This window comes from Archocentrus centrarchus, chromosome 19 (genome assembly GCF_007364275.1).
Source record: "Archocentrus centrarchus isolate MPI-CPG fArcCen1 chromosome 19, fArcCen1, whole genome shotgun sequence".
In the NCBI taxonomy this organism is placed as follows: Eukaryota; Metazoa; Chordata; class Actinopteri; order Cichliformes; family Cichlidae; genus Archocentrus; species Archocentrus centrarchus.
This window is the reverse complement of record NC_044364.1, coordinates 1,752,009-1,765,533: the sequence shown is the minus strand read 5'-3', so window position 1 is coordinate 1,765,533 and position 13,525 is coordinate 1,752,009. Positions and strand designations below refer to the sequence as shown.

At 41.8% G+C, this 13,525-nt stretch overlaps 1 protein-coding gene across 2 annotated transcripts; it reads left to right on the top strand.

Moving 5' to 3' along the window:
* Window positions 1-468: 468 nt before the first annotated feature.
* On the top strand, window positions 469-6,073 carry pts (6-pyruvoyltetrahydropterin synthase). 2 transcript variants are annotated; one of them, XM_030754959.1, is made up of 7 exons: window positions 469-594; window positions 814-945; window positions 2,442-2,521; window positions 2,600-2,622; window positions 2,734-2,790; window positions 3,588-3,658; window positions 3,754-6,073. In XM_030754959.1, the coding sequence occupies exons 2-7, from the start codon at window positions 854-856 to the stop codon at window positions 3,875-3,877; spliced, it is 447 nt and encodes a 148-aa protein (XP_030610819.1). In that variant the 5' UTR covers window positions 469-594; window positions 814-853; the 3' UTR covers window positions 3,878-6,073. The 2 variants fall into 2 exon arrangements, with proteins under 2 accessions (XP_030610819.1, XP_030610820.1); XM_030754960.1 differs by lacking the exon at window positions 469-594 and having other exon boundaries at window positions 754-945.
* Window positions 6,074-13,525: the final 7,452 nt, after the last annotated feature.

Here is a 13,525-nt window from a genome sequence, read left to right as displayed (position 1 = left end):
TTCTAAACGTGGCTTTCAGAACAGCACAGCTGCTGTCATAAAGTGTATGCGTCGCATGCTTGTTGTCAGATCATCGCTGGTTTTGTAAATAACTGGTCGTCTCTGCATGCAGCCTTTGCCAATAAATCATCAATATTTTTCATATTAGCATTCAGTGAACCAGTGCCCAGTCACTGTATGCAGCCTAAATGTATTAAGAACAAACATCATACAACAAATCATGCAAAGAACACTTTGCAGCATGTTTTTTCCTTATAGGTGGTGAGAGTCTTACCCCTGCTGCACTCATGGTGACCCTGCTTCCACTTTTCCTGTATCTCAGGTATTGTTGGCTGCTTCCTGTTGGTCACTGCTGACACCAGAGGTCAACATTGGTGGGGTGGGGCTCTGTGAACGAGGGCTTATTTGTTTTGGGTTTGGGGCTGTGGGACTTTACTACGACTTTATTAACTTTGCTGACCTTGCTATGCCCCTAGTAGGGTGACTGGATGCCAGCAGCTAAATGTGGGGCAAAGAGCCTGTTTGTGTGGGAAAATATGAGACTGGGTCCTACAGCTGTGAGGAAGTTTGGAAGTTTGACATATCTAACAGCAGGTTTGTTTTTATGTCTCCATGTCAGTTTCTTTGCACTTTTTTCTAATGCAATAACTGTTGAAACTGTTCATTTTTACAGTTTTACCTGAAGGCTTTTGTTGCGTATGCAGATCATGTGACTTATATTAACGCCCCTGATTTACGCCAATAACCTTACAGCTTGAGTCACCGCGGCTCTGGCTGCAGCCTGCTTCATCCCTTCTCCTTCCGGTTTCTCAGTCGATATAAGCCACCTCCTCTCTGTGTCTGAGGTGACATCATGGCAGGGTCATCTGTGCAGAAAACCGCCGCGGAGCGCATCGGATACATCAGCAGAACTGAGAGCTTCAGCGCCTGCCACCGGCTCCACAGGTACCTCCATCACCCCTCCGTCCGTCCGCCGTCTGTGAGGAAGCGGGCTGCAGGAGAGTCGTGACCAAAGCGCGTTTATTTCTAACACCTTCTTAGACGACGGGCATTGAAGCTTTCACCTGGTAGTGGAGGGTTTGCATAAGACACGTGCTACAGTATTATTATTATTATTATTATTATTGTTGTTGCAAAGGGTGAGTGGAAACGAGTGCAGTCTGCGGTAAATTCATGGAGGCTCGTGGTGCCCTGAAGCGCAGTTACTATATAAATAATAAATTAAATCTGTTCCTGCTCTTCAGCGGATTTAAACTTACGGTGTTCGCGTCACTCTCCTGAAACTTGGAGGTTTTTAAAGCTTCAGAAAAGATTCGCTGCATATGCACTCAGTGCTGCCTTCACGTGCAGGCAGCGCTGTCGAAAACAAGAGCTTTTTCAAAAAGAAGATGGAGACAACTTAATCAGGTCTAAGTCGTCTGTTGTTTACAGTTTACCCTCCCATAATTCATGCTGTGCTAATAAACGCCTTCTACTGTACTGTTTGTTTTGCCAGAGGTGATCTAAGAGAGTCATTCCTCTTCCCGTTCATCTCACTGTACAGAAATTGGAGAATTGCAGTTCAGACAAGCGTGCAGCAGAGGGTGCACATGAATTAAAGGGAGCCAGCTGGGTCAAATAGGCATTTATACGGTGTCCGAATGGAAATAAAACACTGCCAGTTGTACAGAGCTTTTCTACACCATGTGAGCAGTCAAAGTGCTTTCATACTACAAGAATCAGTCACCAATTCACACACATTCGTTCAATATAACTTTATTAGTCACACATTCCAATGGTTCAGTACCTTTCCCAAGAATACTTGGAAATGCAGATTAGAGAAGCCAGGGATTGAACCACTGACCTTCTGATTAGTATACGACCCGTTCTGTGTCCGCAGGCGCCCCCTGGCTTTTGGTTCACATAAACCAGGGGGCGAGCCTATCATTAGCTGGCATATTGTTAGCTTATAACCTGTTGTTGTTTTAGACAGCTCTTTGTCAGCTGTAACAAGTTTATGAGAAGGCATGAATTAGTTGGAAGATGTAACTACACACTAATCAATGCATATTCATTAGTGCAGTATTATTTTTTCCTATTAAATTATCTTAAAAAATTTCTTCCTGTGCCTTTAAGGAGCAGCTGTTAGAAGAATAGCTAAACTACATCAGAAACCCAGCAGGATGTGATGATTGAAGATGAGGCTATCAGGAGGCTGCTGCTGCTTCATGGCTGAAATTAAAACAGCAGATGGTGTAAATTTGCTCATAGATACTTTACTACAACCAAAAACTGTCCAAAAAATCTGTTAATGGAACTAAGTCCATTGTCTCAATCCATTCAATCAATTTTTTCCCCAGAAAAATTACATATATTGGCTACTTTCCCTTGTTTTGACATTTACAACCATGTGGCCAAGCAGTGCAAAGGCTTTCCTGACTGTTGGATCAAATCTCTTTCAGCATTCAGCTGAGTGATGAGGAGAATAAAGAGGTATATGGAAAGTGCAACAATCCCAACGGTCACGGACACAACTACAAAGGTTTGTCACTCCTTCATTCATGTGTAATATATTAGACATATAAAGCTGTTCATTCATTGCTCTCATTTCTCTCCACAGTGGAGGTGGTCGTGCGTGGAAAGGTATCTGAAACATTTTTATGAAGAATTTGTGTCATAAATGCTGCATCTTGAAAAACTAAGAAAACTGAAGATGTGTTTCAGGCCTAAGTGTAATTTCTGTGTATGTTTCAGATTGATCCTAAAACTGGCATGGTCATGAATCTGACTGACTTGAAGAAATGTATTGAGGTAACATTTTAACCATGACCTAAATGTTTCTCATTAAAAAAGAGAATGGGAGCTACTGTTTCTGCAAAGAACAAGCTGCTGGCAGATTCTGTGGCTTTGGCTTAGTAAAGGTTATTTTGGATGCTAAGATGAATTGATTATAAATTTCATGCTACATTTCTTTCAATCTCCCATTTGTCTTTGATACTAAATGACTGCTTGTTAATTAAACCTGTTAATATTTTGTATTCTGAAGCATGAACTTTTCTAGATATTCTTTTAACCAGATGGATGACTCATTGAACTTTTTTGAAAGTTATAAAATTAACACTTCTTCAATAATCAGACTAACATTAGCATTTATTTGTTTCATTATTTTACACAGAACACCTAGCACGGTAGCTGGTTGCTAACTTTGAAGCTAGCAGCTATCTGCTAAGCAGCCTGTTAGTGTACAGTATATCTATGAGAGCATTTTGAGCTAAAAATGGCGCCGGCTAGCTGTGGCTGAAAAGGGGTTCATGAGAGCCGATGGACTCAATCAGAATAGAAACGCTGCTGATCTTAAAATCAATCAAAAAAAAAAAAAATCAATCAATCAAACTGTGATCCAAAAGAAGCTAAAACACTTGGCATACTTTAAAAAGATCATTAAATTGTGATGGTTGGACTGACCTGATTTTTTTAATATTCAAAATATTAGTGTGGTGGTTAGCACTGATGCGGAAGAGGATGGATGGATGAAAATATTAATTGCAGCTTTAAAGTGGTGTGAAATCAATAAATTATTGACTTTGGTTGATTTATTTTCCCTGCAGGAAGCCATTATGATTCCACTGGACCATAAAAACCTCGATAAGGACGTTCCATATTTTGCCTCTGTTGTCAGGTGTGTACCCTTTCAAATTATTGTCACAAATCTTACTGCAGACTGAAGACATGTTTTTGTTTTCACTCCAACTTCCTCCTCGTCTGCCCATTTAGCACAACGGAGAACGTGGCTGTTTACATCTGGGACAACATGGTGAAGGTTCTCCCGCCCGGCCTCCTCTATGAGATCAAGATTCATGAGACTGACAAGAATGTGGTCATATATCGAGGAGAGTAGGAGTGGTGTTTGGTTTAGTAGCCCTAAAGTGCCATTAATTTATATTTACTGAGCTCAGATGTTTACTGCCTTCACTCTGGTTATTCAGACTGACTTAGAAATAAATTCCCTGAGACGTTATTGTTACTCATGCATACCAAAGATTTCATAGATGCATCCATGTTTATTCTTGTAAAGAGAATCCTATTTAGACCAATGATCCAGCATTTTGGGAGAAATCAACCCTAAAGCATGGAGGTTGTTACAGTATGTTAGACGTGGTTTACATGAGGGGATGTTTGACCTCTGGGATGACAGGAATACAGTGAGGTTCTCTGTCTGTCCAGACTGAGATGGGGAGGTGGGAGGATGTGGGTCATATAAATAAGTGTGAAAGGCAGAATGACAGAAGAGCACTGAGATTTAAATCACATGGAACAGAGGCTGATTGGCCAGAGGGATAACAGAAATAAGTTTGACAGTTTGGGAAAGCAGAGCCCAAACTCCCCATCCGTCTTATCCGGGTAACTTCAGGGTTAACCCTGGTTTTTCTGTAACCGGCTCCGGAGCAGGTTATGTTCCAAATTAGATCAACAAGTATGAAATCACCACCTGATGATCAACCAGATCTCCAGAAAAAAGATCACCTGATAGCAGGAGGGTCTGAAGTCTTTGTGTTTCTTAAACGTATCAGTAATAAATACAGATTCTTATATGCAACTTTATTCCTTGATTTATTTGTTTAACAATTTGACTGCAAACAATTTTACAACAGTTTTGTTCTTTAACCATATCTAAACTGGTACACCTATTTGTACTTGTGCAGCTGTATTTCTTGCATTCTGTATTATGTGTAAAATATTTTTCTAATATTATGTTTTATTCTTCCTTTGTAAAACTGCTGGTAAACTAATCAATGTGACTGGTCAAATGTTGCCAATGCCAGTGAACGTGCTCATACCCGGGTTAACTTGGTGAGTTGACAGCCAGGAGTGAAGGCTCTGCCTCTAATTTTAAATACACTAGTAACCATTAGTAAGCTCGTTCTTTCAGAAATGTTTGGAAAGGCAGACTGCATGGATACTGTAGGTGCTTAGTGAGTCAAACACTGACATCTAGTGGAATAAAATCATACAGCTCATTTTGTTACTTTATTTAACAGTTTATATAGTATGATTATATTTGCTGTAATTACCACATTCTGATATTTACATACATTATGTTGCCAAAAGTATCACCATACAAATCACTGAGTTCAGGTGTTCCAGTCACTTCCACAGCCACAGGTGTATAAACCAAGCACCTACAGCAGGCAGACTGCTTCTACAAACATCAGTGAAAGAATGGGTCGCTCTCAGGAGCTCAGAGAATCCCATTTCAAGAACAGAGATTCATGGAATGGGTTTCCATGGTGAGCAGCTGCATCCAAGCTGTACATCACTAAGTGTCAGATGCAGTGGTGTAAACCACGCTGCCACTGGACTCTAGAGCAGTGGAGACGTGTTCTCTGGAGTCTGGGTTGTTTATGGGTCCCATAAACACTCCTAAACCTGTGGAAACCTTCACAGAAGAGTCAAAGCTGTTATTGCTCCAAAGATGGGCCCACATCATATTAAACCCTCTGGATTCAGAATGGGATGTTACTCAAGTTCATATACATGTGAAGTAGACAAGTGAATATTTTGGGCAATATAGTGTATGTGTAATACACACCAAGTTATAGCTGCACTATAACTTGGTGTTCTTTCTCAGTGTGCTGTTTGAACTGCCTGTTATGAGCCACCCTTCTTCTCTTATCCAGGTACACAGCCTACTTTCTTCAGGTATTTGCTACATTCGATCCAGATGATAATTGGCATATAAAAGCCTTTGTCCCTCATTTTTTACACAACCAATTGCATTCTTGTTTGTAAAGTTACACTGGAGTGACCAGGTAAATACCAAATATCTGCGCTGCATCCTCGGACATCTGCCTCTCATGACTATGTTGGACTGAAAACCATGATTCTGCTTCAAACTAGCAGCAGCTGCACAGCTGCAGAATGGAACTGGTTTGAGGACCAGAACTGTTCTGGTGGGGAAAAATGAAAATACCTTTTGTTGGAGCTATTTGTGGGTTATTTTGCCTTTTGAATTAAAGTGTTGAGTTTATTTTTGCTAAGGTTAAGTTTATGGTTTATTTTTCTTTTTGGTAAATTTGGGTTTACTTTTTTGCGTTTATGGCTGTAAGTTTGCTTCGTAATGGAGAATAAACTGACCTAAATGCATTTCTGTATGGACATTATGTTATTTTTAAGACCTCTTTGACCTGCGTAAGATCACTGCCACTAAATGGTCTGGTACTTGTATCGTGCTCTTCTTCTCTAACTGTGCACTCAAAGCGCAGTATTCTATAGATTATTTCATCGAGTAATCAGATAAGAAATACTTTTGTCTTATTAATGAGCAACAGTAAATATTCAAAAGAGAAAAGCAGGTCTTTTAAAACGAACTGTTCACTGGTTTCCATTTTAGAAATTGCAATATTTTAATAATTTAACTGCAATATCTGCCAAAAGAGCTAAACCCTTTTATTGTGTTTATGTGCCATAATAAAACCAGATTTTTGAACAAAACATTTTCTTGAATGCAAAAATAAATAAGGTATACATACAATCTAAAATTTGGCATAAAATGAAATATCCTTTACGCGGTTTACTTGGAAGACCTTCTTACATTAGCAGGAGGCAAAAAGAGTTGTGACAGTGTTGTATCTCCTGGATTAGGTAGATCTGGTGTGCATTCATGTGTATGTGCTTTTTTTGCGTGTGTGTGTGTGTGTTCAAGTGTGCTAGTGAATGAGTGAGTATGTGTGTCTGTAAGCCTTCATGTGGTGGCTGCATATCAGCATTCTCTGATATGCTCACTTATATTGTTAGACATTTTATATCCACCTTTCTGTCTTGCTGTCTGTTTTATTATTTATTTATTCACATGTTTGTTTATTTGTGACTGCTGCTGTGTTTGTGTCCCTTTTAATTTGTAAAAGGTGCCACTGGAACTTTAATTTCTCTGACCGAATCTTCCTAAAGGGATTAATAAAATTTAATCTGAGTTTTACCTGTGCTTTGATGCAATGTTTCTTGCTGTCATTATGATGGTGTAGATATTAATAATAATTCAGTGTCCAGCCTAACAGAAACACATTCACACAAGCACTTTTTTCACACTGCAGTAGATGTATCGGGGGCAGGGCTGACTATCTGGCCCTGGGATACTTTGGTATCAGGCCGGAGTAGCCGGGGAATCGATCCCACATCCATTTTCTGATTGGTGTCCGACCTCTAACTCCTGAGCCACAGCCACCCCACAGAGAATCTATGGAGTATTCATCCATCCATCCTCTTCTGCTTATCCGCAGCCGTCATAGGGCCAGAGGCAGGGTACACCCTGTACAGGTCGCCAGCCTGTCACAGGGCTAACACAGTCCAGACAACCAGTCATATTCACACCTATGGCCAATTTAGAAACACCAATTAACCTAACCCCATAACTGCATGTTGTTGGACTGTGGGAGGAAACTGGAGTACTCGGAGAGAACCCACACGGACATGGGGTGAACACGCAAACTCCACACAGAAAGGCCCGGTGGAATCGAACCCAGACCTTCTTGCTGTGAGGCAGCAGCACTAACCACTGCGGTGATTCTAAATTGGCTGCAGGCATGAATGATTTTCTCCGTCTGTTTTCACTGTTTTATCACAGCCAAACATGCACATCCATATACTGTACACACAATGTTGTGATTGTAGTCACTAGATTTACAGCATCTCTTTTCCAGCACTTTGCACACACAAGTCTGAAAAACAGACTACAGATTGAGACCATGTTGTCTGCACTTGTTGTTTTCAGTCAGCCTTAATAACATAACTGAGACGTACATGAGTCCCAAACATCATCCCTAAAGAGAGATTTTTGTTTCATAAATGTGCAGAAAGTTTTTGAAATGATTTAATTAAATCATTTAATGATTTTTTTAAGCTGGGCCTTTTCTTAGACCGGCTAATAAATATCATTGACAGTCCAAACTTGTTGTCATTTGAACCACTTGGTGTCAGTAATGAGCTGCTCCACAGCCACCAGGTTCCTTAAGGGCTCTGACTCTAAGCAGGGAAATTTGCACTGGATTATTAAATCAATCATGTTGTTACAACAGTTGCAGATTTTAACTGTATAATTGAAATTCTTCATGTTTTTATGTATTGTTTGGATGCAGAGAGCTTTCAGGGTTTTGGTTGGTGAATCGTAGCTTCAAGCAGCCGAACTATTAACAGGGAGGATTTTTTGCTGGTGTGCAGAAGAAGAAGAAGGATTGTTAAAACTTTACTGTCTTTTCTTTCTAGACTCCATCTGATGAGCTCAAACAGCTGAGGTGCAGTCAGCCAGACTGACCTCCAGGCTTTAAGATGGTTGCTATCGTGTGTCTGCATGATGTGTCCCACCAGTCTTTGCCCCCAGGGTGTCAGGATGTCTTCAACTGGACACACTGAACCAGATTTTGATGATGTTGAGGAGATTAATAGGTCAGACTCCTCAATGGGCTTTTGAGTGCTAGAAAAGATAGAGGAGTCAGCATTGGGAGAAAACATCTTCCCCTCTGAGTTTCTTAGGAAGATGTTGGTTCATATTCCCCAAAAAACCAAGACACCAGCATTAAGCATTTTTCTTCAACAAAGTTTATCCTCTCAGTGAGATTGTTATATATGTGTTGTGTTTAACTTAGTGATTTAAAATTGCTGTAACAAAAGAATTCTCAAATCTGGGATGAATAATATATATCTTATCAACCCCTCCTGCAATTTTCCTGGAGAACAGATCACCACTAAAGAAGCCAAAGGGCAGGATCATGAGGAGAAGCTTGTCTGCCATGGCATCTGCTGTGAGGAAGACTACCACTCAAGTCCTGAACCGTGAATATTTCAAGGTAAATAAACCACAGAGAAAAAGTTTGTTTGAAGTAAAGCTTCATAAAGTAAAGCTGACATGCAGCACTGCTGTATCAGGCATTTCTAAAAAGACATGAATTTATGTCCTTGTTTCCAATATAGTTGGATTCTAAAACAATTTGAAATGAAAATATAATCAGTTCTATGCAATTTACTGAATTTGTGCAGGGCCCAGAGAAGCCAGCGCTCTTCTGAATTGGAGTCCAAAAATCTATAAATGAAATCATCTGTGTGGGCCTCACAGGAGGACAGATTATGGCAAATTTTACAGACTCGGCCTCTTTGTATGAGGAGTTCTCATGTTTCCCTGTTTTGCCAGGTTTCACTCCGAGTGCTCAGGTTTTTCCTAGTTTCCAAAAACATGAAATGGGGTGTCACACAAAAGGAACAGGTGAAACAAATAAGGCCAGAAAGTTAATACATAGATACACTGAGGGCAGAAAGCCTGAAAAGGCAACAGAAGAAGATTAAACTTCTCAACAACACGCTTCAGGTACACTGCCTCTGCTGATCATTTTACTTTACAGTAATGCCATGTTTGATTTTTACAGCTTGTTTCACAGCCGGAGTCACAGTTTAGACCAGGGAACGTCAACCGGCGGCCCGCAGGCCACATCCAGCCCGCCAGAGCTTTCCATCCAGCACCCCCGAATAGTACCGCCACAGGTACTACACGCCAATCAATCAAGTCGCGTCATAACCCGTTAAATACCGTCTCTGACTAGTCTGAATTATCAACAGCCTCCAAACGCCACTTCCCAGTGCCCGTAAATGCCTTCATGTCTGTAGAACCAATCAGAATGCAAGATCGGACCATGTGACTTCAAGCATTTTCTGGCGGCACTGAGGAGCCGGCCTTTGTTGGTGGTGATCAGATTGTAAACGCAGCGGAAGGTGAGTCTGACCGTGTTTTGTGTAGAAACAATATTAACCGAAATTTGTCTAAATAACAGAAGTAAAAGTTGTAACGAGATTTCCGTCGGTGAACCTGTGGAAGGATCGTTACTGGCTGCCGAGCGTACTCGGGGGGGCTCCGTCTCCTTTCCTCTGAGGGTCTCTCACACGGTCTGCTCGCGCGGGACCGGAGGGGTAGGCGGCTCGGCATGTAGCCGCATGCGGTCACAGCCCTCGTATGTGTCCGTCCCTCGGTTGTCATGAACCCCGCGGCCTAGTATCTACTATTGTTAAATGTTAATGTGCTGCCATTTTGTGCCATTGCGGTTGTACTGTGTGAAGAATCTATGTCGAAATCTTTTTATCATAGTCTGATATTTGGGCCTTTTGCCTTCATTCACCCAGATCAGAGGATGGACTGAAGATTTTACTGGCTTAGCCTCAAAACATATTATTTATTAAAAAGAAGGTAAATTACTACACTGCTCAAAAAAATAAAGGGAACACTTAAACAACACAATATAACTCCAAGTAAATCAAACTTCTGTGAAATCAAACTGTCCACTTAGGAAGCAACACTGATTGACAATCACTTTCACATGCTGTTGTGCAAATGGAACAGACAACAGGTGGAAATTATTGGCAATTAGCAAGACACACTCAATAAAGGAGTGGTTCTGCAGGTGGGGACCACAGACCACTTCTCAGTACCTATGCTTTCTGGCTGATGTTTTGGTCACTTTTGAATGTTGGTGGTGCTTTCACACTCGTGGTAGCATGAGACGGACTCTACAACCCACACAAGTGGCTCAGGTAGTGCAGCTCATCCAGGATGGCACATCGATGCGAGCTGTGGCAAGAAGGTTTGCTGTGTCTGTCAGCGTAGTGTCCAGAGGCTGGAGGCGCTACCAGGAGACGTGGAGGAGGCCGTAGGAGGGCAACAACCCAGCAGCAGGACCGCTACCTCCGCCTTTGTGCAAGGAGGAACAGGAGGAGCACTGCCAGAGCCCTGCAAAATGACCTCCAGCAGGCCACAAATGTGCATGTGTCTGCGCAAATGGTTAGAAACTGACTCCATGAGGATGGTATGAGGGCCCGACGTCCACAGATGGGGGTTGTGCTCACAGCCCAACACCGTGCAGGACGCTTGGCATTTGCCAGAGAACACCAGGATTGGCAAATGTGCCACTGGCGCCTTGTGCTCTTCACAGATGAAAGCAGGTTCACACTGAGCACATGTGACAGAGTCTGGAGACGCCGTGGAGAGCGATCTGCTGCCTCCAACATCCTTCAGCATGACCGGTTTGGCAGTGGGTCAGTAATGGTGTGGGGTGGCATTTCTTTGGAGGGCCGCACAGCCCTCCATGTGCTTGCCAGAGGTAGCATGACTGCCATCAGGTACCGAGATGAGATCCTCAGACCCCTTGTGAGACCATATGAGGTGCGGTTGGCCCTGGGTTCCTCCTAATGCAGGACAATGCTAGACCTCATGTGGCTGGAGTGTGTCAGCAGTTCCTGCAAGATGAAGGCATTGAAGATATGGACTGGCCCGGCGGTTCCCCAGACCTGAATCCCATTGAGCACATCTGGGACATCATGTCCCGCTCCATCCACCAATGTCACGTTGCACCACAGACTGTCCAGGAGTTGGTGGATGCTTTAGTCCAGGTCTGGGAGGAGATCCCTCAGGAGACCATCCGCCACCTCATCAGAAGCATGCCCAGGTGTTGTAGGGAGGTCATACAGGCACGTGGAGGCCACACACAATACTGAGCCTCATTTTGACTTGTTTTAAGGACATTACATCCAAGTTGGATCAGCCTGTAGTGTGTTTTTACACTTTAATTTTGTGTGTGACTCCAAATCCAGGCCTCCATTGGCTAATAAATTTGATTTCCATTGATGATTTTTGTGTGATTTTGTTGTCAGCACATTCAACTTTGTACATGAAGTATTCAATGAGAATATTTCATTCATTCAGATCTAGGATGTGTTATTTGAGTGTTCCCTTTATTTTTTTTTTGAGCAGTGTATATTTTACATTTTTGAAAAAGGCACCGCACCATTGGCTGTAAAATGAAATCACTAAAATTTACCATAAGATCCAGATCAAAAAAATAAATAAATAAATAAAAATACTCTTTTAAAAGAAAAGTGTCCAGGCAGATTTAGAAGGTTTTACATCTGAGCTCTTCATGTTTCTATATTCATGTAAAAAAAAAAAAAAAATAACACTACTGAAAAGTAGATTGTGCAGAGATAAACTTGTTGGTTTCATGTAACATTTTTTTGGGACAAATACAGTTGATGACCCCTGATTTATACTAACACCAGTTCTAGGCTGCAGCCTGATTGATTAGCCTATGATGCCAGCTTCTAATTGGCTGAACATTGTCTCTCATGTTGGTCAGGGATGACCAGACTGGGACTCATCATTGAGCAAATTAAAGCTATACCTACTGCTCAGCAATATTGCTCAAATGTAAACAACACGGTTGTATTATGTTTTGTTTTGGTTGCGTTCTGTATCTTGAACTCACCACTAGCCAGAGCATCTGGAGACTCAGAGTTTTAAAGCTGTCTGAGACATTTTTGTCCTGCTGTGGAGGCTGCACTTAAATCTGTTTCAAATATCACAACACTGATTACAACAATCACTGAAGCAACTTGCAGACTCAGGGCAGTCCAAGATGTCTTAACAGTTTTCATCTGTGTGGCCTGCAAAGCAGAAACAGGTCTAAGATGTAAAGTGACTAAAAAACAGTAAAAGAATAATAATTTCCTCTTATCTATTGCATTATCTGCTGAGCTATAATTACATCAGACCAGTTTTCTTCTAGCAAGTCTCATGAACAACATATTTATAAAAACATAAACATCTAATCTCAGGTTTTCACACTAAGATCCAGGAAGCAAAGTAGTCTCTACAAACCCGCCTGTGTTCAAAAATGCTTCCTTCTATTCCATTCAGTTCAGTTTTATTTATATAGCATCAAATCACAACACAGTCGCCTCAAGGCGCTTTATATTGTAGGTAAAGACCCTACAGTAATGCTCCAGAAAACAACATGGTGGTGGCCACAATGCTAATACTGAAGATGTCCTGTGACTGTATCCACCTTTTATGTAGGTGTACGCTTCAAAATACTGAAACAAGTGACAGTAACAATTAGGTATGTGCGCGATTACTCGACTAGATGACTAATCGTTGTTTTTGTTACTAGTCGGTTAGCCTAATTATTAAGGTTTTAATTAACCCAGTGCTGGTAAATGTTTGTCCTAAATGTTATGCAGCCATCTGCCACCTGATGGAGCTGCACATCATTATAGAAAAATGCCATAACGTAACCTGCGTACGTAACACTCTTCCTACCCTGCGTTTCCGGCTACTTCCTCCATGTTTGCACAAAGAAGCGAAAAAACTAGAGGGACAGACGTGTTTGCTCCTTAAAAAACTGACCACAGAAAAGAGTAGGACTCAGGAGGGCAAACAGTCCCAACATTTTGTTTCTGTCGGCCAACACTGCATGTAAAACACCTGGACACGACCGAACACTAATGCACCTGCACAGGTATAAATGCTGGCAACAACATCGGCCACTTACGTCATAGCAGCTGAATCAGGGGTAAGCTGGAGGAGGAGGCTGGATGAGAGGGAGGTCTGGGCTCCACTGATGCCGCCCCAGATAAGTGGAAGAAGTGGATGGATGTTTGTATTGTTTTGATGCGTGTCATAAATAGTAGAGCAACGAGCATCGTTGATAATGCGCGGCACAATGCGCCACACTTT

What these genes read in the sequence shown, in the direction of transcription:
- pts (XM_030754959.1), top strand. Translation starts at nt 854, where the DNA reads ATGGCAGGGTCATCTGTGCAGAAAACCGCCGCGGAGCGCATCGGATAC. An exon ending in GCCTGCCACCGGCTCCACAG is followed by an intron (nt 946 to 2,441) that starts GTACCTCCATCA and finishes AATCTCTTTCAG; the next exon opens with CATTCAGCTGAGTGATGAGG. An exon ending in TCACGGACACAACTACAAAG is followed by an intron (nt 2,522 to 2,599) that starts GTTTGTCACTCC and finishes TTCTCTCCACAG; the next exon opens with TGGAGGTGGTCGTGCGTGGA.